A 27411-nucleotide genomic window follows, 5' to 3' on the forward strand; every position below is an offset into this window, starting at 1 on the left:
CCCCCAGGCCTGAAGACCATCGTGGGGGCCCTGATCCAGTCTGTGAAGAAGCTGGCCGACGTGATGGTCCTCACGGTCTTCTGCCTCAGCGTCTTCGCCCTCATCGGCCTGCAGCTCTTCATGGGCAACCTGAGGCACAAGTGCGTTCGCAACTTCACGATGCTCAACGGCACCAACGGCACCAGTGGCTCCGTGGAGGCCGACGGCCTGATCTGGGAATCGCTGGACCGCTACCTCAACGCCCCAGGTGCCAACTTGGCCCTGTGGCCCCCGGCAGGGTTCTGACATCCCCACCAGGGCTGGGCGTCTCCCACCCAGGGCCAGGCATCTCCCACAGAAGCCTCCTTCCGGGGACATCCAAGACCTACCTGCAGCACCCCCCGAGACCTGGCTGGGTGTCAGGGATCCCCGCCCCTGCCCTCTGGGGCTCTGGGAGAGAGGTCAGGAGAGGAGCAGTCTTAGCACTGAGTTCTCAGGCTGAGTTCTCCTGAGGTCTCAGGCTGTACGGGGAGATGACCCTTGAAGGACAGGAGGATGGAGAGGTAGATAGGGGAACAGCAGTTACAATGTTTGCAGGGTCGGGAGTGATGAAGAAACCAGCCTGCCTGCTGGTTTCCAGGGGGAGGGGTTTCCCTTGGGAATGGGTCGGGGAACAGAGCTGGGACAGTTTTTGAGGCTTCGGAGTGGAGAGCCCATCTGCTTGGCCTGGGCTTTGTCACTTGACGTCAGTGATCCTTGTCAGGACGTTAATTCCATCCGCGTGCAGCCCAGGACAAGTTCTGTGATGGTGCAAAGCCATACAGGCCCCTCAGGTTCTTTCACTGCCCTGTGGGTTACACTTCCATCCTCCAGGCTGATGGCCAGCACCCTCCTTGTCTAGAGCGATCAGTCTGGACCAAAGGTTGATGGTAGATGCTGGTACAAGGCCACGTGCTAGTCGACAAGGGCCCCGATGGCCATTCTGAAGTCAAGGCCTCTAACCTACACCAGCAGTCCACTTTAGAAAAATGAAATAGATGGAAACTCTGTGAGTGAATCTGCTTGTGATTCAGCTGTGGCCATGTAGCAGCAGTTCTAAAACTTTCATGCTTGCAAGAGTCACCTGGAAGGTTCCGGGAAACACAGACTGCTAGGCTGCACCTCCCGGGTTTCTGAGTCAGTATCTCTGGGAAGTTGCCTTTCTAACCAGCTCCCAGCTGGTGCTTGATGCTGCTGGTCTTGGAAAACTGCTGCCTAAGACTGAGGCAGGTAGTGGGGCGGGAGGGGGACTGATAGATGGCCACAGATGGAGGCGACATGATTGGTGCCCCATGTCTCACCTGGTCCAACCCTAGCCCTGTCTGAACAGACCCCTGCCTCCTAGTTCGTGGCCTCTCATGACCGAGGTTGGCCCCTGAGTGACTGGAGCAGGTGTAGAAGTTCCCTGTGGGGACTTCCTGAGTCCACTGGGGACACTGACAGCTGACTGTCTGAGGAGGGGCAAGCGGAAGGCCAGAGAAGTGGCCAGCTTCTCAAACCTGGCCAGGCAGAGGGCAGAGGTCAGGGCCGGGGTAGAGAAGCGGACGGAAGACACCCAGCGGTGCCTCTTACCCCTCCCCACGCCCAGGATGTAGGTTGGAAACCCCAGGAGTCTGGGCCCCACATGCCCCTCATTATCAGATGCTTCTCTTCCAGAAAATTACCTACTCAAGAATGGCACCTCTGACGTGTTACTCTGTGGGAACAGCTCCGACGCTGGGTACGTACCACCCACCACCCCAGGGCCGCCTCACCCAGCCAGGGGGATCTCCTTCCAATGCTTTCTGTTTATGCCCTGATGCCAGGGACCACAAGACCTTTCCCTGGCTCTCTTCCCTGCCAGGTCTCTGGAAGATGCCCCCCTACCCCCACAGGGATACACCTGGGAGAGGTAAAGAAAGAGAAGGGGGCTCACCTCTGCAGGGAGGGCAGACAGAATGATGAAGAGAGGACCCAGGAAGCACTGCAGGGCCCCCCACCAGTCCAACCCTGGCTCCATTCCCTTCCCAAAGCCCCCCAGGGTGGCACCCTCCCCTTCCTGTCTTCGCTTTCTCCATCTTGAACTGTCCATCAGGTTAAGAGTAAGTATGGCCTCCCCTGGCAGCCTAGACTCTCCTCCAGGGCAAGCAGGGTGCGGTTCCCAGAGATGCCCAGTCGCCACGTGCATCTTCCAGGGCCCGTGCACACCGCACCTGGGTCAGGGTACCTGTCCCGCAGGGTCACACAGGCTCCCCGAGGGGAGGTGCTCTGCGGGACAACAGGCCTGCATGTCTGAATATGAAGTTCCGGAGCCCTTCCTGTTGCCAAAGAGAAAGTCTTCTTTTCTTAATTTAGCACATTAGCAAGGTGCAGAGGCCCCTTGGTTGCATCCTCCTACTTGCCAAGTTTCCCTTGTCTCCATCCTCTGTCTCACACTCCTCTCATGGCTCCAGCCCAGTGCTCCCTTTTGGAAGAGAGACTGTCCCCTCCAGACATGGCCGGCCCCCAGACTGTCTCCCCCAGAATCATCCCACAACCCCATGGTCTGGCCTTTGCCCGGGTCTCTTCTATTCAACTCAGCCTCAGTGCTCCCCCACGGTGTCTGCCTTATGCCCAGCTCCCCTGGGGTAGGCAGACAGGGAAGAAACCTGAGCCAGGCCCTTGACACTTCCCCTGGGAGGGGAGAGGCAATGCAGACACCAGCTGGGATGGCATGTCGTGTGGACAGAGGGAGCTGGATTTAGGCCTCACAGCAGACAGATGAAGGGAAAAGGAGAAGACAGTGTCCCGGGTGGGAGGCACAACATGAAAAATCAGCACAGCAGGACCCCGCTGTGTGGGGCTAGAGTCTCGGGGACAGAGGCCCCCTCACAGCATGGAACAGAGTCGGTGTGTCTGGCCACAGGACATGTCCCGAGGGCTATACGTGCCTGAAGGCAGGCGAGAACCCTGACCATGGCTACACCAGCTTCGACTCCTTCGCCTGGGCCTTCCTTGCCCTCTTCCGACTGATGACGCAAGATTGCTGGGAGCGCCTCTACCAGCAGGTACGTGGGTGCGCAAGGCCACCAGGAGGGGCTGAGAGCCCAGCGCCAGCGCCCAGGCTGCACAGGTGACCAGCCACGGGCGGCCCCAGCAGCCTCCCCACTGGCCAGAGCAGAGTGGGCACAGAGGGGCAGGGGCCCAGCAAGCAAAGAAACTTTCCTTTTGTTGGTGACCAAGGACCCAGCCCTCTATATAAGACACTCTGTGCTCTGTGAGTGGGACCCTAGTTCACCCTATGTGATGCAACACTTTCTCTGTCAACTGGAGGATTCTGCCTCCTCCCATGAGTGGGGCACCGCCCCACGCATGTAGGTCCCTCTCTTCTGTAGGTTAAGATGCTTCTGTCTATAGGCGGGACATGTTCTACTGCCGCCCCACGCTGTGGCCATTTGAACCCCTGGCGCAGCCAGGCTGGGCAGTGTGGAATCTACGACCATGCGTGACCCAGAAGGAACCCCAGTGAAGATGACCTCTGCCCCCTTGCTCCTCCAGACCCTGAGGTCTGCAGGGAAGATCTACATGATCTTCTTCATGCTGGTCATCTTCCTGGGCTCCTTCTACTTGGTGAACTTGATCCTGGCTGTGGTCGCCATGGCCTACGAGGAGCAAAACCAAGCCACCATCGCGGAGACAGAGGAGAAGGAAAAGCGATTCCAGGAAGCCATGGAGTTGCTCAAGAAAGAGCAGGAGGTGAGTGAGCAGTACAGCCAAGGAACCTCCAGAACAAGCCTTCACCTGACCATGGGTGCCTACAAGCGTGAGACCTGCTGGGTCACACTGGTATCTGGGGGTGTGGTGCATGCTGGGTAAAGCTGGTACCTGCTGTGTAAAACCAGTGTCTGGAGGTATGGTGCATGTTGGGTACAGCTGGTGGCTGTAAGTGATGCATGCTGGGTAAAGCTGGTACGTGCTGGATAAAGCAAGTGCCTGGTGGGTTATATTTCCTGTAAATGCATTGTCATCTGCTGAATAAAAATTTGTTAGCTGCTGAGTGAAGACAGAGCTTGTTCATGAGGTGGGTATAAGTGGTGCCTTCTGAGTAAAGGTGGGCCTTGTGAGGATGGTGCCTGCTGGGGAAAGCTCTTCCCTATGACCGTGGTATCTTCCGGGTGATGGTGGTGCCAGGTGGATAAAGGTGGTGGCTCCTGGCTAAAAGTAGTCACTGTGAGCCCAGTGCATGCTGGGTAAAAGAGAATCTTGTGTCCATAGGCATAGTTTATCCTGGTCAAGGGATACCTTCTGTTGGGATAGGGAGACCCCAGGTCAAAGGCTCAGGCTCAGCAAGCGAGGACTGGTATCGCTGCCGTGGCGGTCCCCACAGTCCCACACATGGGTGCTGGCAGCTAACTGCAGAACAAACCTTTTAGAAGCCAGGCCAAGGACATCCACTTCCTTCTCACTGCCCAATGTCACCTCCTCCAGCACCCATTTTGGCCAGCCAAACCTTCTAGACGGTCCCCTGCCCTCTAGTTCTATCACTTCTGCTCATCATCACCCCCAGTTGCACCTACCCAACACTCTACTCTTTCGTGAGCTGTCCACTTTAGCCACTACTTTCCCCCTCCCTGGATCTGGATCTTTCTCAAAACATCCGGGGTCTGTCTGTGCACCCCTCTCCATGATGCCCTCCTTTGGGGTGAGTGGGCAAGTCCACTTACTGTTGGGGAAAACCAAGGTGCTGACAGTTGCCTGGACGGCCTTGGCCTGAGTCTGCACCCTGTCTCCATGACCATGACATCCCTTCTTCCACCGTTTTTTAGGCCCTCGCCATCAGGGGTGTGGACACCGTGTCCCGCAGCTCCTTGGAGATGTCCCCATTGGCCCCAGTAACCACCCACGAGAGAAGGAGCAAGAGAAGAAAACGAATGTCTTCAGGGATGGAGGAGTGTGGGGATGACAAGTTCCCCAAGTCCGACTCGGAGGATGGTCCCCGAGCAGTGGTAACCCCCAGCTGCGGCTCTGCCCCTTTCAGGATGGATCTGGCATCAAAAAGCCGTCATGATAAGCCTGGTGCTGTCAGAGCCCCCACGGTTGCTCCCCAAGGAAAATATTCCTTGAGCCCCCTCCCAGTCCCTCCTGTCTCCCATGGCCACTCTTAGAGTGGAGAATCCCTGGGCAGAGGGATAGGGTAGGTTTGGGTGTTAGCATATCCCCAACCTCAGCTAAGTCCCCAGCAGTGGAGCTGGGGGGCACCCCCATCGTGTGGATTGGTAGGAGCTCACAGACATGCCCAGATGAGCAAGGGACATGGCTGATTGCCGAGGTCCTGCTCGGGCCAGGCCTGTCTATACCATCAGGAGCCTTCTGCCTGCTTCTTTCACATATAAGCGTCAATCTCAGAGCCCCAGGAGCAGAGGCCTCAGGTGCGCAGAGATCCCAGAAAATGCAGGATTGCCTCTAATCCTGCACCCCTCTTCGGAGCACCCCTAGTTCAGCCCACTCAGTTCCTGTGTGGCAGACAGAAGCCCTCAGTGCTCCAAGTTGAGCCGGGGCTGATACCGTGAGTGACAGGCCGGGAGCATGTGAAACGCTGTCCCAGTCACGTTCTCTCTCCGTGCCTTCAGAATCGTTTCAGCATCACCCACAGCCTCAGCAGGACCTCCATGAAGCCGCGCTCCAGCCACGGGAGCATTTTCACCTTCCGCCGACGGGACCTGGGCTCCGAGACAGATTTTGCGGACGATGAAAACAGCACCGCCGGGGACAGCGAGAGCCACCGCACATCCCTGCTGGTGCCTTGGCCCCTGCGGCGGCCTAGTACCCAGGGACAGCCCAGTCCTGGAACCTCAACTCCCGGCCACGTGCTCAACGGCAAGAGGAACAGCACTGTGGACTGTAACGGGGTGGTCTCCTTGTTGGGGGCAGGCGACCCTGAGGCCACCTCCCCCGGGAGTCACCTCCTCCACCCTATGAAGCTGGAGCGCCCCCCGGACACGGTGAGCCCGCCCCACCACTCAGCACCAGGCACATCCCATCTCCCAGGCTGCTCGCCACAGCCAGGTCTAAAACCACTTGCCAAGTATTTACTGAGCACCTACTGTGTGCTGGGCTCAGGGATAAATAAGCCTACCAAAAAAAATCTCTCCTTCCTAGACTTCCCAGACAGACACAAATCAAAGAAAGAAGAAGAAGAAGAAGGGGCGGGGGAATATATATATATATATATATATATATACACACACACATGCATATCAGGGCTTCCCTGATGGCTCAGTGGTAAAGAATCTGCCTGCCAAAGCAGGAGACCTGGGTTTGATCCCCGGGTCGGGAAGATCCCTTGGAGGAGGAAATGGCAACCCACTCCAGTATTCTTGCCTGGACAATCCCATGGACAGAGGAGCCTGGTGGGCTACAGTCCAGGGGGTCGCGAAAGAGTCGGACACTACTTAGTGACTAAACAACAAACGAATGAATATATGCATATAATGGTGATAAACAGGGATGATAGTTAAATATTTAGCAACTAGTAAGGCACTGAGGCTCTAGTGGCCAAGGACCAGTGCTCTGGAGGCCCTGTGTGTGCTCGGGGCGGGCCCTGCAGGGTTGTGGATCTTGGACAGTCTGCAGAAGGGCCAGAGTGGCAAGGGAACATTTCTGAGGTTCTCGGCAACAAGAACCTCATCAAGTTTGAAATATTTTGGCACTTTACAAACCAGTAAATGTCGGGGAATGCTAGCCCAAACTCTGAGTATTATGGGAGAACAAAGGTAGGAAAGAGAGAACAGGAAACCTCCTTACTACAGGGTGTTAAAACAACAGCCTGAAGGAGGCAAGTGGAGGGGGTATTATGGCAAACAGGTTAGCACTCAGATTCTGGAGACAAACTGGGTTTGAATCTCGCCTCATTGCTTACCAGCTGCATGGCTGTGAGCAAGTATTTTATATCTCTGTGCCTCAGATCTCTTGTCTGTAAAATGGATTTAAAACAGCCACCTCAGGGACTTCCCTGGTGGTCCAGTGGTTAAGACTCCAGGCTTCCATTGCAGGGGGAATGAGTTTGATTCCTGCTGGGGGACTAAGGTCCTCATGCTGCACGGTTTGGCCGAAAATAAATAAAATACCCACCTCAGGGTTGACGTCCGGATGAAGGGCTAATATGCGTAATCAGGACATGCACTCATATGTTGATGTGGTGATAACGACATAGTAACATACTGCCTTTGCTTCATCTGGGGGAAGCATGTTCTAGGCCTAAAGAACAGCAAGTGCCAAGGCCCTGAGGCAGAAGCATGCCTAGTGTATTGGAGGACATATGAGGGCAGTGTCCTGGAAACCAGGGCGTAAAGGGAAGAGGTGTTGGAGCAACTGTCAGAAAGGTGACGGGGAGGGAGGTGCCAGATAGTGAGAGGCTAGTCAGAGCTTTGATCAGTCAGCTGGTCCCATGACAGGCTGGTGACCGCCCAACCAGTCATTGAGTGCCCTTGCTGACCGCTGCCCCCCAACAAAGGCCTCGGAGCAGCCCACCCAGGAAAAGGGCAAACGTGCGGCTCAGACCCTGAGGCCGGCAGGAGGTAGAGGAGGGCAGACTTTCTGAGGAAGCAGGACGAGACGGGGAACCCTGAGCAGGAAGGTGAGGGCAGGCTGAAGAGAGAGACTGTGTTGCTCCAGCTCAGATAGGCGCTGCAGCTGTGGGACTTTGCATGGGTTAATGAATTTCTCTGTGCCTCCGTGTCCTCACCTACTGGTGGTGATGGTTTAGTCGCCAAGTCATGTCCCACTCTTGCGACCCCATGGGCTATAGCCTGCCAAGCTCCTCTTGCCATGGGATTCTCCAGGCAACAATACTGGAGTGGGTTGCCATTTCCTTCTCCAGGGAATCTTCCCAACCCAGGAATCGAACCGAGGTCTCCTGCATTGCAGGCAGATTCTTTACCGACTGAGCTACTAGGGAAGCCCTGTCACCTGTTACAGAAATAAAGTTAATATCCACATCAGCAGGTTTTGGTGAGCTGAGTATGTACCATCCAGATGAAGAAATAGAAACTTTACCAACACCTCAGATGCTCCCCCAGCATCCCTCTTCCCAGTTTCCTCCCACCGTCCCACCCAAAGTTAACCATTATCCCAACTTCTAACACCAGAATTTCATTTGGCCTGTTTTTTGTATGTTATATAAATGGAATCATAGAGCATTAAAAAAAAAAAAAAGTTGTGGCAAGGACTGAAAGAGTTAAAACCTGTCTGGTGCTTAGACCAGTACTTGCCTCATATTCAAGGAATTATTATTATTAGCTATTATTGTTATTAGAGAGCAAGAAGGAGTGAAGACTCCAGGAGCACCTCCCGAGTGCCTTGGGCCCTCACACTGCTCTGGAGTGGGGAGTCAAGGAGAGGGTCCTGGGAACACACTGGGGGAGACCGTAGCTTCTGGGTGGGTCTGGGGAGGCCCCTGGCCATCACCTGGAGGTTGGGGTGTCCGACTTCCCAGGAACACAGATTTCCAGGGCCATGGGTCCAGCCCTGGAGCCTCAGCCTTGTGGAATCAGGTCAGCAGCTGGAGCGCTAATAGAATTTCCTAATCTCATTAGGGAGAAAATCATCTCATTGTACTGCACATGTCGGGAGGAATCCAAGTTCAAACACTTCATTACCAGGAACTCTGACTTCACCCATTCTCACTTCTGTGGGGCCCATTTGTAACCTTAAAGGGATTAGCAGGCCAAGGGGGTTATTTGAAAAGTTAAAGAGATTAGCGGGCTGTAGGCCCCTGAGGAGGCCCTCCCTGTTTCTGCTGGGCCCCTGGTAACACTCCTGCCCAGTTTTAGTCTGAAAAAAAGGGCACAGTGTCGGACACATAGTGGGTGCTTCATCAACAGGGAGAGAGCTGACCCGACCGACAGCTGGCTTTAATTGGGAGCAGAGGGTGAAGGTTTGCTTTGCTTGCTATCTGAATATGTGCCTGGCCCCAAAGGCAGAGGGGGTGTTAGAGGCACCTTGAACAGACTCTTCTCCCTCCTCCCCTCCCCACCCCCACAGTCATCTTAAGGACAGAGCTAGAATTTAACCCAGGCCCCTGGCTGCCAAGTGTTTATCCATCCATCCAACATCTACCCAGGACCAGCCCTCTGTGTTGAGTGCCAACCAGTGTTTAAGGCACCAAGGGTATGAACAGGGCAGACAAGAGCTCTGACCTCGTGGAGTTGGCATCAGAGTCAGAAAGACAGAGAGTAAACTGATCATTATTTCTAGGGGCCAATAAGGGTCATGTGATAGAAAGTTGCTAGGGGGAGGGCTGGGAATGGGAAGCTATAGGTTAGAATACACAGGGAAGTCCTTCCCGTGAAGGTAATATTAAAATCGACCAGTAGAAGATTTTAGGGAGCCAGCCACAGATATGTTGAAGAATAGTGTTTTAGGCAGAGGAAACAGAGAGTGTAAAGGCATTGAAGGAAAATAAGCTTGACATGTTTAAGGGATGAGAGGGCTGGGCAGGGCTAGTTGTGGTGGAAACAGAAAGGAATATAAAATAAGTTGGAGCAGTTAGGGTGTAGACCGTGCAGGGCCTTGTAAGCTATAGAGAAGTTTGGATTTGCTACGAATAAGATGGGGGAGAGTTGTTATTCAAAGGATTATCATGAACTGATTTACTTTTTAAGGGTATCTTTTTCAGCTGTGTAGAGAATAGAGGAGAGAGAAGAGTCCAGTTAGGAGGCTGTTGTAGTATTTTGGGGAAAGAGATGATGATAGCATGCACTAGAACAGTGTGTTAGTCAGGTTATTTCCACAATACTGCTGTGTAACAGACTACCCCCAAAGCCAATGACTAACAGCGAGTGAGAATTCACGCTCACTTCTCTGCAGGTCGACCACGGTTTGCCTGGTCGAGGTTGACCTTGGCCAGACAGCTGTGCCTCAGACTGCACATGGCCTGGCTCCATACTATGGGTTAGGCTCAGGGATGCTCCCCTTGTATTTGTCCTGAGCTGAAAGGGTGACAGCTACTTGGGGAAACTGTTTTCCTGGAGGATTACTGGAACACAAGAGCAAGGTGAATGGCACAAGGACAATTAAAGCTTCTGTTCACATCATATCCGCTGACATTCCCTTGGCCAAAAGCAAATGTGTCACCAACAGGACAGGGAATTTTGCTTCAGTCACAGTGGGAGAGGAAAGAGTAAAATCTGCTGAATGAAAACCCGAACTATCACAGATGGTAGAGGAGAGAAGTTGGGAAAATTTAAGACATGTTTGTGAGTTAAGCTGGCAGGATTTGTGGATGCACTGGACCCAGGTTACTGCTGTTCCACCAGCTATGCCAACCCTCTCAGGCACCTCTGCTTGAAGACTTCCATGACTGGGAGCTCACTGCCTCCCTAGGCAACACTTTAGGGCAATTCCACGGATCACAAAAGCTGACCTTAACTTGAGCTCAGATCAATTTATTACCCCACCCCAGGCCCTGACCCTCCCACCCTGCGCTGTGATGCCTAGGCCCATCTTCCCTCTGACCCACAGAGATTGTAGTGCCTCACTCTTGCACGCTGAACAGCCCAGTGTCTTCATCAGCCCGACCTTGGGCTCACAGACTGTGGCCATGTGCGGCCATGCTGAAATGAAGCCTTTGTGAGCCCTGCTTGTTTCTGTGGGAGGCTCTGAGTAAGCCCAGGGATGTATGTTGCCCCTCTTTTCATCAGGACACACGCCATCTCCATTCACAGGCCTGGTCCTTTTACTTACAAAATTGGTGTAAGCTTGTTGAAAACAAATCTAACAGTGCAGAAGTCAAAGTCCCTGCCCTCCCCACACAATCCGATTCCCCGGATATAGCCACTTTAACAATTTAGTGTGTTATCTTCCAGATCTTTTTCCTGTTTTCTCATCAAACTGTCCTGGAAGTGCTCCCGCGGGGACACGCATGCAAAACGCTTGCTCTCCTTATTGTCTGTGTCAGAGTCCAGAGTTGGATTGTGTCCCTAACTGATTTTAACATTCTTCCTATTGATCAGTTGTTTTGTTTTTATGGTATTAGGAACAATGCTGCAGTGAGCGGCGTTGCATGCGTATTTTTGGTTGCATGTGTATAATTATTTATGAAGTTCGATTATTAGGCAAGAAACTCAGAGCCAATTGAAAATTTTCTTAGTAGATATAGCTAAGTTACCTCCACAAAAGCTCCGACCAGCTATGTCAAAGCATTGTACTTTATGCTTCCATTAATGTCACCTTAGAGCATGGTACATATTTTTTTTCAGCTTCTTTATGCTCTTGACTCTAGGGAGCTTGGGATCAATTAAGACTCCCAGATCGTTTTCATATGTACTAATGTATATGACAGCATCTGGTTAAAGAACTCGGTACATGTAGTCTCCCACCCAGGAGTCACCACTCATGAGAGATAGTGCAGGAAGAAAGAAAACGAAGGAGATAATGATTGGCCAGAGGGAAAGTGTTAACTGGGAGGGAGCTGGGAGCAGAGAAGCCCAGTGCCCAGTGTCACATCAAGACCCCTGTGGTGGCCCCCTGGGACCTCCCCAGCCTGAGTCTGGGGCAACTGCCCCAGGTCCAGGTGGACCCCCATCCATCCCCAGGCTGATGCAGATCTCCTGGTTACACCCAGACCACGCCATCGGAGGAGCCAGGCAGGCCCCAGACGCTGACGCCGCAGGCTCCATGTGTGGACGGCTTTGAGGAGCCAGGAGAGCGGCAGCGAGCCCTCAGTGCAGTGAGCGTCCTCACCAGTGCCCTGGAAGGTCAGCACCCCAGCGTCATCCAAACACCCTCCCCACCCTGCTTCTGGTCTCAGCCATTATCCGGACCTGAGCCTGGCTCGCCCCAGCTGCTGAGCCTGCCTTGAACATCCCCACAGCTGTCCCAGACTTTTCAGTCTCTGTCGCCTGTCCTGGGTGTCTGTTCATCTGTGCCAGCTTGTTTTGTCCTGGGCATCATCACGAGCCATGCCCGTGTTTCTTCCAAACGTCCTTGCAGCTGCCCTGGCCCATCCCAGGTGATCACTGGTCTCATCCTGTCCTCTGCCGAGTATCCCCAGGTCTTCTGGGGCCATCCCCACCCCAAGCAGGCCTGTTCTAGCCTATTCCCCATCATTCCCCAGGCTAGTCCAAGCATCCCACATCTGTCTCAGCTAGTCCCACTTTAGGCAAGCCCACATCTCTTTCATCCTGAGCCCCCTGATTTGTTCCCTCCTGTCCCATATGACTCCTGTCCCAGGCACCACCCCCGCCCCACATCTGTCGTGACACGTCCCAGATATCTGCATCTATTCCTACCTCTTGGGTCCTGAGTGTCCTTATATCTGCACTTGCCCATCTCAGATGTTGTCTCTGCCTGACCTCCCCCGAGGGGCCCCACATCTGTGTGGCAGTGTTGTCTCCAGAGAGCTCACACCTGTCCTAAGCTGTCTTGTCCCCATTTTCCCCATACCCATCCTGGCTTTCTGTCCCCGTGGCTCCCTTTTCCCACATTCCAAGAGGAAGAAGTCAGGACGCGGCCCCGCTTCCCCTTAGCCTTCCCTGGCCCGTTCTCTGTCCCCCTGTCATGTAACAGCCCTGTCATCTGCTGGGTACGTCATACAGCTTTTCTGGAAAGTTATGTGACGCAGTCAACAGAAACAAGCCAGCTCACTGGCTCTCCCCACCCCCTGCCCCCAGAGTTGGAGGAGTCTCAGCGCAAGTGTCCACCGTGCTGGATCCGTTTCACCCAGCACTACCTGATCTGGGAGTGCTGCCCGCTGTGGATGTCCATTAAGCAGAAAGTGAAGTTCATGGTCATGGACCCATTTGCTGACCTCGCCATCACCATGTGCATCGTGCTTAACACGCTCTTCATGGCCCTGGAGCACTACAACATGACGACCGAATTTGAGGAGATGCTGCAGGTGGGGAACCTGGTGAGTACCGCTGGCAGCTCCCTCTCAAATGGGCATCGTGGCGTCAAGGGCTCTTGGCCAGCCCGCACAGCCTTCGTGGGTGAGGGAGGGGGGACTCCGAGCACAAAAGCGTCTTCTGAAGATAGACATCTTTATGGAAGGCATTCTGGTAGGAGCCTCAGGATCAGTTTTCGAGGAGCTGGGCGATGCAGTTGGGAGTGAGAGGTTAGGGATAAAGATGCCCAAAGGCTAGAAAACAAAAGCGAGTTGAGGGGAACCTGAAATGTGTGGGGACATGGGGTGTGGCAGTAATGGAGGAGGAGAATGTGCCAAAAAGAGGCAGTTCTCTTAGGGAAAGGATGGATGGATGGTAGGGTGGAGAGAAAGGAGGAAGGGAAGGATAGAGATGGATGGCTGGCTGGCTGGGTGAATGGAGTGAGTGACTAAATCAGGCAGAGACAGATTTGATTTCTGACTCAGTCTTACTATATGACCTCAAGCAAATTACTTAGTCTCAGTAACTGGTACAGTAAGTATTTGTTGAATTTAATAAATGTAAAATTAGTATGACAATATCAAACTCAGGAAGCTAATGAGGATTGAATAAGATAATGTGTGTAATGTGCTTGGCTCAGAGTTTGGTAAACAATAAGCACTCAAAATAAATGATGGCTGTGGTTATTATCTTTGTTGTTATTGAAGAGACTATCCCTGGAAGTCAGAATGTGTCAGTTCTAATTCTGATTTTTTTTTTCTTTACACCAAATCAAGTCCTAGCTCTTCACTCTAAACATGGAAAACTGAGGCCAGAGAGGTGACATAGTGGTGGCAGGGCTGGGCGTGTGGCTATTGTCTCCTGACCCTAGGGTCCTGCTGGCTCTGTCCAGGTAAATGCAGGGTTGGCCCTTCTGCAGCAGATCCCAGGGCAGGGCTGCAGAGAGCCCGCTGGCTTCTGGAAGGAGCTCCTGGGGTCATTGCTGAGGTCGAGTGGGCAGAGGGCTCATTCAGTCCAAGCTCTCTCCTCTTGCAGACCCAGCCCAGTCTGTCTCAGTCCCAGCTCCACAGTGGCCCCCACGGGCAGGGAGGTCTCCTACACTGTGGAGTGTGAGGCTCGTTTTCCCTCATTACTTTCCATATCCAGGGCTCTAGGTAATTCTCTACAGGGTCTATTCACATTTTTTCACAAATGTGAGTCTGTTCTACTTTCCTTTCCTTCTTCTGTATATAAACAGAAGGAAAAGCTAGCTCTCAGTCTGTAGGAGTCTCTTTGCACAATTGTGCCTGCCTTGTATTGGGTGGTCTCCAAGTGGTGGTTATGTAGGGTTTCAGCTGAATGCAGTTTTAATGGAATGTGACCATTGGGTTGGACTGAGCCATAAGTCAAAGTGATGAAGAGCACCGGTGGCTTCCCTGGACCACTAAGTTGTGATTGAATTGCGATTGTGTTAAACTTGTGGTTAGTTTATTAGTAATAGGCCATGTCTTTGGATTACAGCTATTCTTTTCTGTTTGGATAGCTTTATTATTAGTATGTAAGGTTTTAATTGTCTTGCAGTTAATATATTCTAGATGGTTTAAATATTCAATATAAAGGGAAAAAACCACAAATATAAGCATGAGTAAATAATCTTGGTGTGAAAAAAGCCTTTCTAAGCATGTCGCTAAAGACAAATTCCATAAAGGAGAAGATTGATAGATTTAACTAGCCCATGATATAAACAAAGGTAAAAGGCAAATGAAACATCTGTTTTTAGCAATACTGTGGACAAGAAAACCTGAGATGTCTCCAACTACAAAACAATTTAAAATATAGCAAATATTCTTTGACACGCATAGCAAAGTTCATGAGAAAGAAACAAAAATCCCCAAGTGCCAAAAACAAAGAGGGACTTAAAAACCGTAGCAGTAAACATGTGAGATCGTTATGTAGTTTGCTTTAGGGGGTGGGACAGGTGCTGATCGAGTAATTTTGGGAGCTTGGATTTCAGTAATCATGCAGAGGCAAGACTTGTGTTTGGGACAGTGCAAGTAGGGTTTGGAACCGAGTAGCCCCATAGGAATATGACCCTACATTCAATACAATGGTGAACTATTAAAAATTGACATGCTGGCCCTGGGAAATGATAAAGAAGGAAGGTTGTCAGTCTCAGGCAGGGCTGGAGAGAGGGGCTGAAAAAAGTAACCCTTGGAAGCTTGTGACTATGAATTTGGCTTTATACAGATTTGGGAGTTCAAATTTATACCTGACTGTTCCTGGAACCTGTTTAAAAAATTAACACACAAAGAGATTCTAGTAAGCATAGTTAACACTTGTTGAACACCTAATTTTTTATAACAACCAGTAAGGGAAGTGCTATTATTATTACCCCTATTTTACTGATGGGGCTTCCCAAGTGGCTCAGTGGTAAAGAACCCACCTGCCAATGCAGGAGACGCGGGTTCAATCCCTGGGTCAGGAAGATCCCCTGGAGAAGAAAGTGGCTACCCACTCCAGTATTCTTGCCTGGGAAATCCCATGAATGAGGGGGCCTGGCAGGATACAGTCCATGGGGTCGCAAAAGAATTGGACACGACTCAGTGACTAAACAAAAACAACATTTTACTGATAAGGTAACAGAGGCACAGAGTGGTCACACAGCCGGGAAGTGAAAGCCCCAAGTTTAAACCCAAGCCTTTCGTTTCTAGAGCCCATGCTTTTCCCTAGTAGCTTACACGGCTGTGCCGCGGCTCTGGCTTTGTTCCCGTCTCCCTGCTTCCAGTCCAAATTATACTGGAGTCCTTATCAGTGTAGTAAGAGAAGAAAAAGAAGAAAGAATGGAAGAAAACAGATCCAATGTTATTTCCTAGATTATGTTGTCGTCTAGAGAAATAATCCAAGAAAATCTACAGAAAGAATATTAGAACTAGTAAGAGAGTTCAACAATGCTGGTAGGTACAGACTCAGTTCAGTTCAGTTCAGTTCAGTTGCTCAGTCGTGTCCGACTCTTTGCGACCCCATGAATCGCAGCTCAATATATTAAAATTAATTATGCTCCAAGCCACCATGAGTGATCATTTGGAGAGAGGAATTTATGAGTTAACACAATAGCAATAAAAACTGAGGGATATAGGAATAAACATAGCAGAAGATTATAAATTTGATATGAAAAATTATAAAACCATTGAAAAACAGTTCATTTAGTGCAGCAATATGCGATTTTCATGGAGGAAAGTCTGAATATTGTAGAAATATAAGTTCTTACCAAATTACACCTAGATGCTTGGTGTAATTCTGATAAAACTCCTAACATACTTTTACCCGTGGTATTTGACAAGGCAATCCTATAATTCATATGGAAAAGTAAAGTCTGTCAAGATAAATTTAGGAATTAGGTGAGGAGTTTACCCTGCATGCGTGCATGCTAAGTTGCTTTAGTCGTGTCCGACTCTCTGTGACCCTATGTACTGTAGCCTGCTAGGCTCCTCTGTCCATGGGGATTTTCCATGCAAGAATAGTGGAGTGAGTTGCCGTGTCCTCCTCCAGGGGATCTTCCTGAACCAGGTATCAAACCCACATCTCCCACATTGCAGGCAGATTCTTTATTGCTGAGCTACCGGGGAAGCCTGAGCTTACCTCCCATGTATAAAATATATTGTGGTATTTTCATGCAGTGAAACACTATGCACAATTAGAAGGAATACATATATGTCTTTCAATATGGATAAATCTCACAAACATGATGTGAAGAATAAAAGGAACTTGCAAAAAAAAGAACACATATGGCATGGCCCCTTTATATAAACCTTAAAACCAGGCAAAAATACTACATATCAAAACTGTAGAAACACGCATGATAGCGATTACCTTGGAGTCAGTGTAGTTCTGTGGAGTGGGTTGCCATTTCCTTCTCCAGGGGATTTTCCCGACCCAGGGATTGAACTCAGGTCTCTCGCATTGCAGGCAGACGCTTGACCATCTGAGCCCCCAGGGAAGCCCACATAGATACCTGCAAGACTCAGTTAGGTGTTTGGCTTTGTTGCTCTAGAAGTGAAGTGAAGTTGCTCAGTTGCGTCTGACTCTGTGTGACCCCATGGACTAGCCTACCAGGCTCCTTAGCTTTACCATCTGAGCCACCAGGGAAGCCCTTCCCGTGACTAACGATGCAGCAAAGAAGCTTCCTTGGACATGCCTCCTTGTACAGACATGTGAGACTTTCTTAAGAATATACATATCTGACATTGATACAGCTTAGGGTATGCATAGCTGTGACTTACCAGATACTGTACAACTGTTCCCTAAAACGGTTGTACCAAATCCATGCTCTTACAGGGTGTGAGTTCCCACTGTTTCGTATCGTTGCCAACACACAGTTTATTTTTGATTCTCTTATGGGTGAGAAATAGTAACTCAATGTTGATTTAATTTGCATTCTTCTGTGTTTTATTTGTTTATAACCACCTGAATTTCCTCTTCTGTCATTTCCTCCATCCATTCTTGTGGTTGTGTTTTTGCCACTGAGTTGTCCCTCTTCTCCTTACTGATGTGTAAACATTCAGTATATATTCTGGATTCCATGTCTTTCCAGTTAAATACTTTTCATAACTTCAACTTCCAGTTTGTGGTAGTGATTTCACTTTGTTTACTGTATCATTTATTATACAGATATAAATTTTAATATATGTAAATTTAGCAGTCTTTTCTTTCATGGTACAAACTTTCTGTGTTGTTAGAGAAAGCCTTCCCAACCTCCAAATTTTAAATATATCCCCCCATTTTTATTCTAGAAAGTTTAAATTTTTATTCTATTTAGGTACTGAATCCATTTCCCTGCAACTAATTAATTAATATAGTGTGAGGTAGGAATCTAAACTTATTTTCTTCCATAGAGGTAACCATTCTTCTCAACATTGTTTACTGAATAGTCTGTCCTTTTCTTACTGATTTAAAATGTCATCTCTGTTATTTATCAAGCCTCCAAATATGCATTTCCTATTTCTGAGTTCTTAATTCTTTAGCTCTAGTCTGTTTTTCTATATTTGCACCAATATTATAAGAAAATCACAATGTATACAATGCATTTATTGCAAGGCATAAAGTACATTTATTTATGAACAACACCCAAAAAAGGCAAACACCCTAACAGGAAAATAAGTAAAGGATACAAAGAGGTAACTTTTACAAAAGGAGAAATTTAAAAAATTGAAGAAATGTCCAACAAAACAACAATAAAAAATGGCCTTTGTCCTGTTGGACTGGAGAGGTGAGTGAGACAGGAATTAGCATCTTTATAAGGAAAACAGTTTTCCCACGTGGTTCATGGAATTGGTTAAAACCTATCTCTGAGGATCATTTAGCACCTATGTGTCAGAATCTCTAAAAATGCTTGTTGACTGTGCAATTCCGTTTCCAGAAATTTACAACAAGAAATGAATTGGACCAAGGATCATCGCTGGTATTGTAAGAGTGTGGAAGCAAAGCTGGATAGTTTAAGATGTGCAGAGAACAGCAGCCAGGCCTGGGTTCCAAAGCAGGGTCTGCCATGGGGGAATCTTGGGCCAGTTTCTGCATCTCTCTGAGCCTTGAGTGTCCTCATATGTAAAATGGGGAGAATAATAACTCCATAGGCTGTTTATAAGAGTTAGAGTTCACAGTTGTCAACTGGATGCTACTTATGAGAGAGTGGTTATTGTTCTCTTTGGCCTCATTTATTATGACTGCTGAGATCTCCAGGCCCCAGCAGGGGCTTGAGATACAAACAGCTCTTCATGTTTTACAAGCTCACTGGGATCTGACAGACAGGCTGTGAGTGTGGGCACCCACCTCCCCTGACTCCCAGCAGATGGTTCACAGAGCCCTCAGTGCTAATAGTGGCTTCCCAGAAAGTGGGAATATTTTGCCTACAAAGGTGTGTCTAGTCAAAGCTATGGTTTTTCCAATAGTCATGTAAGGATGTGAGAGCTGGACAATAAAAAAGACTGCGTGCTGAAGAACTGATGCCTTCAAACTGTGGTGCTGGAGAAGACTCTTGAGAGTCCCTTGGACTGCAAGGAGATCAAACCAGTCAACCTTAAAGGAAATCAACCCTGAATATTCATTAGAAGGACTGATGCTAAAGCAGAAGCTCCAATACTTTGGCCACCTGATGTGAGGAGCCGACTCATTGGAAAAGACCCTGATGCTGGGAAAGATTGAAGGCAGGAAGAGAAGCAGATGACAGAGAATGAGATGGTGGGAGGGCATCACTGATTCAATGGACATGAGTTTGAGCAAACTCTGGGAGATGGTGAAGGACAGGGAAGCCTGGCGCGCTGCAGTCAATGGGGTCGCAAAGAGTCGGACACAACTGAGTGAGTGAACAACAACAAAACTCTCTAACTTTGGCTTATGTCTATAATGGGATCATTCTGTACGCATTATAGACTTACTTTTGAAACATAACACCTTGTGAATGTCCTTCCATGCCAATTAAACATCATCTACAGCATCTTTTTTTTTCCTGTAAGAAAAATATTTGTGGGATATTCTACTGTACAGATGAGCCATAAGGAGTTTAACCATTTCCTTGTGATGGACATTCTTTTGTCCCTATTAAAAACGTTGCCATAATGTTCTTCTCCTGGTTCTCAAATTTATGAGCTACTTGACTCCAAGCACATTACTTAACCTCTCAGTGCCTCAATTTCCTTACCTGTAAAATGGGTTTAATGCTACTTTTCTTGCCAGGTTGTTAGGCAGGTTAAAAGAAACGACTTAGTCTAAGCATTCTAGCCCAGCTCTAGGCACATAGTCAAGCCCAGGAAATGGTGGCTGATTGTTGTTACAGTGAGAAAAGTCATCACATGGACAGGGAGGAAGTAGGAACAGCATGGGCAAAGGTGCTGAGCCATGGAAGCATGAGTGCTTGTGGAAATGTGTGAATTTGGTGTGTGTGAAGCCGGGAAAATTTCCTGTGGCAACATGGGCTTGAACAAGTCTGGAGCTGGGTGGTGTCGAGGTCCACCCCAGCCTCCCCTGATCCCAGGTGCCTCCCAGAACTGTCAGTCTTTCAAGCCGGCAGTGGGCTTGGCTGTTTTTGAGGCCCAGGCTGGTGGGTCATGTCTGGGAAACAGCAGAGTTGGCTGGAGGCATCGGGTTGGAGGTGTCCTCAAGGAAGTGGGCCAGGCCCAAGCAAGCACCCACTGGGATTCTGGGCACAGTCAGAGCTGGCAGCCCTGGAGGGGGACCCTCCTGGAACAAGAGTTAGGAGGTAGGGAGACCCTGCTGCCAGAGGTTCTTGCCAGCCTAAAATGTTGGGAACTCCTCATTCCCACTCCTTCCCAGGTCTTCACAGGGATCTTCACAGCAGAGATGACCTTCAAGATCATCGCCTTGGACCCCTACTACTACTTCCAGCAGGGCTGGAACATCTTCGACAGCATCATCGTCATCCTCAGCCTCATGGAGCTGGGCCTGTCCCGCATGGGCAACCTGTCGGTGCTTCGCTCCTTCCGCCTGGTACCCGCCTGGGCCTGGCAGGGATGGGTGGGTGGGGCCCTGGGGCCACTGAGGCATGTCCTCTCTGAGGCCATCATCAGTCACCCCTGCTCTGATCCTTCATACCTTCACCCAGAGGCTGTTCGCTAGGTACAGCGTAGGCTAGTGTGGGCAATGTGGGAGACACAGAGGTGGGCGAGGGAGATATCCCTCCCTCCAGAGGGCCATTTGGGGTGGTATCCATCCTGATGAGTTGCAAAGCCCTTTGTGGTTCACCATGCTCCCTTTAGTCCTCACAGCATCCCAGGAGAGGAGCTAGTGTTACTGCATTCCCATTCTACACATGAGGAGACTAACACTGAAGGGCCAGACGGTTTTCCAAAGCCGCATGGCAGGTAACAGGTGGAACCAAGTCTCCTGACAGCTCACCTGGGGCTCTACCTGCTGGTTTTAAAATCTGCATTTTTGAAACTTTATTGTGCACACAAATTGCCTGGTGATCTTGCTAAAGTTCCAATGTGGATTCAGCAGGTCTCAGATAATGTCAAAGCCATGAGTCTCTGGACCATGCTCTGAGTTCACACTGTCTAAGAGGTCCAGGCATGGGGCCGGAAATAGGTCAGGGAAGGCTTCCTGGAGGAGGTGGCTTCAACTTGGGCCAGGAAAGCAGAATGGTTGGGGCAAAGGAGGAAGCCCAGGCTGTGGATTCTAATCCCAACTCCACTGCCAAGATCCAAGGGATTTAGACAAGTTACTCCACCTCTGAGGTTGACTTCTTCACCTGTCAAATAAGATAATAATAGCGCCATCTTCATGTAGTTATTTAGAGTTCCTAATTAGCTGATCCAAGCATTAGGCCTGGCACAGCAGGTGTTCAATAACTGCTAAGCACTGGCTACCTTTCTGTATGATGACTGAGAGGAGGGATATATGGAGTTGACTGGGCAAGTCAGGGATGGTTTGAGCTTGCTTGGAAGGACCCCTGATGAGGAAAGTTCTGGAAGGGGGACATTCCATGATGGGAGAATCTACTGGGTGGTTCCTGGAAGTGAGACCAAGATGAGTAGAAGGCTGGTGTGGGGACAAATAGAAGGGGCGGTTGGGGAGGAGTCTGGAGCTGTTGGCCTGACTCCCAGATCAGAGCCCAGTGAAACTGCCCTCAGGCTCTGGAGAGAAACAGTAGTGTGTGCTCTTGGAGAAAGGGGAGAAACAGGTGTTGGTGACCTCCAGGGGAGCCCTGGGTTTTCAGGCAGGAGCCAGGGGCATGAGGGTGTCCATGGGCAGTGGGAGCCAGAGGCCCTCACAAGGACCCCTCCCTCCCTAGCTTCGGGTCTTCAAGCTGGCCAAATCCTGGCCCACCCTGAACACACTCATCAAGATCATTGGGAACTCGGTGGGCGCGCTGGGCAACCTGACGCTGGTGCTGGCCATCATCGTGTTCATCTTCGCTGTGGTGGGCATGCAGCTCTTCGGCAAGAACTACTCAGAGCTGAGGCACCGCATCAGTGACTCAGGCCTCCTGCCGCGCTGGCACATGATGGACTTCTTCCACGCCTTCCTCATCATCTTCCGCATCCTCTGTGGAGAGTGGATCGAGACCATGTGGGACTGCATGGAGGTGTCTGGGCAGTCACTATGCCTGCTGGTCTTCCTGCTTGTTATGGTCATTGGTAACCTTGTGGTAAGTTGGCCAGAGGCCTCTCTCATACTCACTCACCTACCCGTCCATTCATCTACCTAGCCACCCATCCACCCAATCATCCATCTGTCCATTCACTTACCCTTCCTTCCATCCATCCACTCCCTCTGTCGGTTTTCTATCAAATCACCCATCCACCCATCAATGTCATCCATCCATCTACTCATTTACCCATCCTTCCACCTCTTCATTCATTCATGGGCTTCCTTGGTGGCTCAGTGATAAAGAATCTGCATGCCAATGCAGGAGACACACAATCAATCCCTGGGTTAGGAAGATCCCCTGGAGAAGGAAATGGCAACCCACTCCAGTATTCTTGCCTGGGAAATCCCATGGACAGAGAGCCTGGTGGGCTATAGTCCATGTGGTCACAAAAGAGTCAGACATGACTTAGCAACTAAACAACAACAGCAATACTCATTCATTCACCCATTTACCCATCCATGTATGTATCCATGTATTACCCATTCATTCTTTTCCTCTCTCTACTCATCCATTTACTCTACCTATCTAGCTATCTATCCACTCATCAATAACCCACCCGTGCATCTGTCTACCTCTCTTAACAATCTATTAAGTTACCAATCTGCCTATCCATTTATCCACCCCCTCACCCAGCCATCCACCCATCAACCCCATCTACTCATTCACTTACCCACCCATTCATCTATCCATCAGCTATCCATCTATCAATTCCCATTCATTCACACACACGTGCACCTGTTCACCCATCCATTTGTCCATCTATCTACACACCCATTCACTCACCCACGCATCCATCCATTCATTCATCCATCACCCATCTTTCCAGTCACTCATCTATCCCTCCGCTCATTCATCCATCTCTACATCCATCTATCAATCCGCTCATCTATTCATTCATTTGTCAATCCCATCCATCTACTCATTTATCCAGCCAGTTATCACTCATTAAGCTATCCATTCATCCACATCACTCTTTATTTGCTCATTTATTCATTTACCCATCTATTTACCTATTTATTCTTTATGTATTCAGTTTATATCCATTAATTAATTATTTGCTCAGCTACTCATTACTTTATTAGCTATTCACTATCTGATTTATCACCTGATTCAATTCAGCTTAACAAACATTTGCTGAGCCCCTGGTGCATGCAAAATATTGTGCCAGATGCTGTTGGGTATACAGAGGTGAATGTGGCCCTGACTTTGCTCGTCACCTTCAGAGAGTGAGCAGGTGGAGAGTTCAAACAGGCCTGAATGAAGCTGGTCAGAATGATCAGAACCATTAAGGGGGAGACCATGGGTACTGATTCCTTTCAGCTAGGGAAATCAAGGAGGCCTTTCTGGTAGAGGAGACCTGCTGACCTGAAAGACAAGTGCTGCTAGAGAGGGAAGAAGCAGGTTAAGCAAAGCATAGGTGCAGGCAGGTGGTGGTCCAGGTGAGGTGGGGCCTGAGGGAGCCTTGTATGTCACCCTGGGTAGCTGTGGTGAGAGGCCCTGCCGTCCTGTCCTAAGGAGCCAGGTCTTTGCCCTCTTGGTCACCTGTCTGTCCCAGGGCGAGTGCATCTTGCCTTGTGTCTTTACAACGTGGGAAATTTTTATAGTTGAGAGAGATCAAAATCTAAATGCCAGAGATGGAGCCTTTGGAAGAAGCAAGGTTGAGAGGGGTGAGTGGTTCAGGGAGAAGTCAGTGTCCACTGCGGACATGCAGCCTTCTTCCTGGGCGTACAGCGGGACCACACACGGTCCACCGTCACAGCTGCAGGGTCTGGCTCCCACTGCCCATGGTGTAGGCAGCGCAGGCTCCGCAGCAGCTCACAAAGAGGTTTTGGGTGATGTGAGTACCATGGGCTGCAGGTTCCAAAGCCCTTCTCAGGCTTGCCTGCTTTCTCCTCCCATGTGCCTTAAGCAGGCCAGGGTGGGCTCAGGCTGAGTTGAGGTCCATCTCCCTCGGGCTCAGTGGGTGGAGCCCAGAGAGAAGCAGGGTGCTCAGTGCCCATGGAATCCATCTCTTTCTTTGGCTGGCCCCGCAACCCCCTCCCATCCCTTCAAACCCGCTGCCGCCACTCGGGGTGCCCCTCACTCAGCTCCCGGCCCAGCCCCAGGGTGCCAGACTCTTGTGTGTTCCAAGGAAGATGTGAGTGCACAGAGCTATCAGTCCAGGGCCAGGCTGAGCTGCCCTCACGCACACACAGCCTGCGATTTCCAAGCGGATCTGCCTGGGGATGAGAAGATTAGAGGCTGCTGGAGGAGGGAAGCAAACGCAGCCCACGCGGCCCCCTCCCTGGCCGCCTCAGGAATTGGGCCGCTGCCTGGCGTGGGTGGAAGCAAGATTGCCATTGAAATGGGAAGTGATGATCAGGCAGGGGCCAGGGAGCAGCAGCGTGTGATTGACGGGGAAAGCACCGGAAGCTGCTGAACTTCCGAAGCCGGCAGCAAGGAAGGCCCTGGCACACTCTGTGGGCGGAGGAGGCTACCCAGGCACCCCCTGCCCCACCCCCAGCCTGGCCCCAGACGCCTGGTGATCAGGTGTTAAGCCAGGCGTGAGCGAGGGCTGTGGTGGGTGTATCCAGGGTGGGCTACCAGGAACAGAGGCAGGTCAGGTCTGGGCCAGTGTGGACAGAGGCCAGGGGCCTGGCCAGGGGTCAGTGTAGACAGCAGCTCTGAATCCCATCACATGCTTCACCGCCCCAGTGACGACATAAAAAAAAAAAAAAAAAAGGCTGCCAGGTGTCACAAGCGATCATCTCTCTGTGGATATAGGACAGGAGAGACCACTTCTTAACCTTTTCATACTGTCCACATGAATGAGTGTTACTTTTGAAACCAAAGGCAGCTTTCTGAGACCTGGCACGCCAGTCTTGCCCACTGCCTTCGCCAGAATTCTCCTTCCCAGCTTGCTGACAGGTGTGTCTCAGGGGCTTGTAAGAAGCCAGGGCAGGAGGGATTCAGATTGGGTGTCCACCTTCACACACCACCCTGCTTATAGGCCCCCATCCGACTGGACTCCCTTCTGGGAGTGGCTGGGGGGGAGAACAAGCCCAAGGTGGGGGAGGTTGCTTCTCTAGCCCATTGGCCTGGTGGTGCCCGGGAGCCAGTCTGCCCCCTGTGTGGAACAAGCCCGCTGCCATCTTCAGTTACCCTCCCCAAGACCCAAGCCCAGTCGCTTGTCACTCAACAGAAGTTTGCTTTTTCAACCAAAACTAAAGCTTCAGACTTGCAGGATGGTTTAGCAACAAGCAGTAGTTGAGAACCATCCAAAGACAGAGGGATTGTGCAACCCCTCCTTAGGGATCTCAGATCCATAACAGTAAGTCTGTGTCTTTTGGCACCTCTGAGGCCTCAGCGCCTCCCCTGACTCCCTGCAGCATATGGGCACTGGAGCCAAGGCTGGCCCCTGGCACCAGCCCCAGGTCTCTCCACTCCATCCCAGTGGTCTAGTGTTACACAGCACCCACCCAAGCACCCTTCACCACCTGGACACGACAACCCCCTCTCAGTGGCTTGGCCCTGCAGTTAGTCCCGAGAGCTGCCACCTGGCCTCTTCTCCTGCCGTCGCCCTCTTCTATGCTCGGTATCCCATGTCCTTCCCCTGGGGAGCATCGTAAGATCGGGGTACACCAGTGGAGTGTGCTCCACAGCAGGAGCCCCCAGACGTTTGAGTGGGGAACTAGCTTCAGTGGGGAACTCAGAGGCACATCACGGTCCCTCCTTCACCAACAGATGCACAGGCCCCTTCCCAGGAGGGCCCCAAGAGCAGAGGAGCGATGGATGGGTGGGCAGATGAATGGATGCCCTGGGTTGCTTCTGGGTTGGGAGTCTGTCTTTTCCCTGGTAATCCCAGCTTGGATCCCGCTTCCCAGGGAGCCGTCCTGTGCTCACCATGACTGTGTGTGTACATGCTAAGCTGCTTCAGTCATGTCTGACTCTTTGCAACCCCATGGACTGTAGCCCCTCCAGGCTCCTCTGTCCATGGGACTTTCCAGGCAAGAATACTGGAGTGGGTTGCAATGTCCTCCTCTAGGGGATCTTCCCAACCCAGAGATAGAACCCCTCTCTCCTGCACCGCAGGCGGGTTCTTTACTGCCGAGCCACTAGGGAAGCCCTAGTGGCCATGACTACATGGCCCCCCATTATTCCCAAGACAGCATGGCAGTATCTGAAGGCTTTGACATCAGAGGAACCCACGGTTCTCCCATTGAATGTGCACCAACACCCAAGAAACCTGGGTCTGAATGCCCTCAATTCAGACTGTATCTGAACCCTTGGGAGGAGGGGTTGATTCTGGTGGTGAAAAGCTGGAAGAAGGACCTCGGTTCTTCTTTGAAGAGAGGATTCAGCAAAGAGACCAAGACTGTGAAAAAGATAAAAGCATTTATTAGAAGCAAAGTGCGTGTGGAAGAGCAGACAGGCAAGTTAGGAGGGAGCAGCTTAGGTTGCTTAAATCGGGCAGTTTTCCATTGTATTTTTTTTCTAGCCAGTCATCTCCACATCTGTCCCTAGTGTGGACACGCGTCTCTCAGCCAAGATGCAGTCTAGCTGGCCTATTCTCACTCCTTCTGTCCTTCCCTTAGATCGAGGGCCTTCTCTGCCCGCGTGTTGGGCGGGGACCCCCATGAGAACACACCCAGTCAGGACCCAGCGCTCCTGCTGGTCTCCCAGCTCACAGCATCAGCAGGAGACCAGCCGCAGCTGCTCAGTCCAGGGTCTGTGTATCTCCCACCTCAGGAGGAGAACTCGTCTTTCCTTTTAAAGCCACGCTCTCTATACTGAAGGGAGTGGGTGCTCAGAATGAGGCCCCGGTCCGAGCCTGGCACTCTTTGCCTCCGGCCCTCCTCGAGCGCTCTCCGTTCTGAGCGCCCCGGGCTTGGCGTTGCCTCCGCAGGTCCTAAACCTCTTCCTGGCTCTACTGCTCAGCTCCTTCAGCGCCGACAACCTCACAGCCCCCGACGACGACGGGGAGATGAACAACCTCCAGCTGGCCCTGGCCCGCATCCAGCGGGGCCTGCGCTTCGTCAAGCGGACCACCTGGGACTTCTGCTGCGGGCTCTTGCAGCGGCCGCCTCAGAAGCCCGCGGCCCTCGCCTCCCAGGGCCAGCTGCCGGGCTGCATCGCCACCTCCAGCCCCCCGCCCCCACCAGAGGCCGAGAAGGCGCCCCCAGCCCGCAAGGAGACGCGGTTTGAGGAAGGCCAGCGGCCAGGTCAGGGCGCGTCCGGGGAGGCCGCGCCCGTGTGTGTGCCCATCGCCGTGGCCGAGTCAGACACGGAGGACCCCGAGGAGGATGAGAACAGCCTGAGCACAGAGGAAGAGTCCAGCAAGCAGGTGAGCCCCCAAGCCCCGCCCCTCGTGCGCGTGAGCGCCACCTCCTGTCGGGGGGGCCCAACTTCACTGGAGGGAGAACTCAGGCC

The 27411-nt window shown here is 51.2% G+C and overlaps 1 protein-coding gene across 8 annotated transcripts in view; it reads left to right on the forward strand.

Annotated features, from left to right (window-relative positions):
* The window catches only part of SCN5A (sodium voltage-gated channel alpha subunit 5), a 101191-nt gene that overhangs the window by 39615 nt on the left and 34165 nt on the right, over window positions 1-27411 (forward strand). For all 8 annotated transcript variants that reach the window (XM_043442306.1, XM_043442305.1, XM_043442310.1 and 5 more), the window contains 11 exons: window positions 8-247; window positions 1675-1738; window positions 2903-3044; window positions 3535-3732; window positions 4803-4982; window positions 5607-5978; window positions 11600-11732; window positions 12648-12886; window positions 20166-20339; window positions 21643-21999; window positions 26888-27325. In XM_043442306.1, coding sequence (XP_043298241.1) covers window positions 8-247; window positions 1675-1738; window positions 2903-3044; window positions 3535-3732; window positions 4803-4982; window positions 5607-5978; window positions 11600-11732; window positions 12648-12886; window positions 20166-20339; window positions 21643-21999; window positions 26888-27325 — 2537 coding nt within the window. The remainder of the gene's footprint in view (window positions 1-7; window positions 248-1674; window positions 1739-2902; window positions 3045-3534; window positions 3733-4802; window positions 4983-5606; window positions 5979-11599; window positions 11733-12647; window positions 12887-20165; window positions 20340-21642; window positions 22000-26887; window positions 27326-27411) is intronic.

Source organism: Cervus canadensis, chromosome 22 (assembly GCF_019320065.1).
Source record: "Cervus canadensis isolate Bull #8, Minnesota chromosome 22, ASM1932006v1, whole genome shotgun sequence".
Classification (NCBI taxonomy): domain Eukaryota; kingdom Metazoa; phylum Chordata; class Mammalia; order Artiodactyla; family Cervidae; genus Cervus; species Cervus canadensis.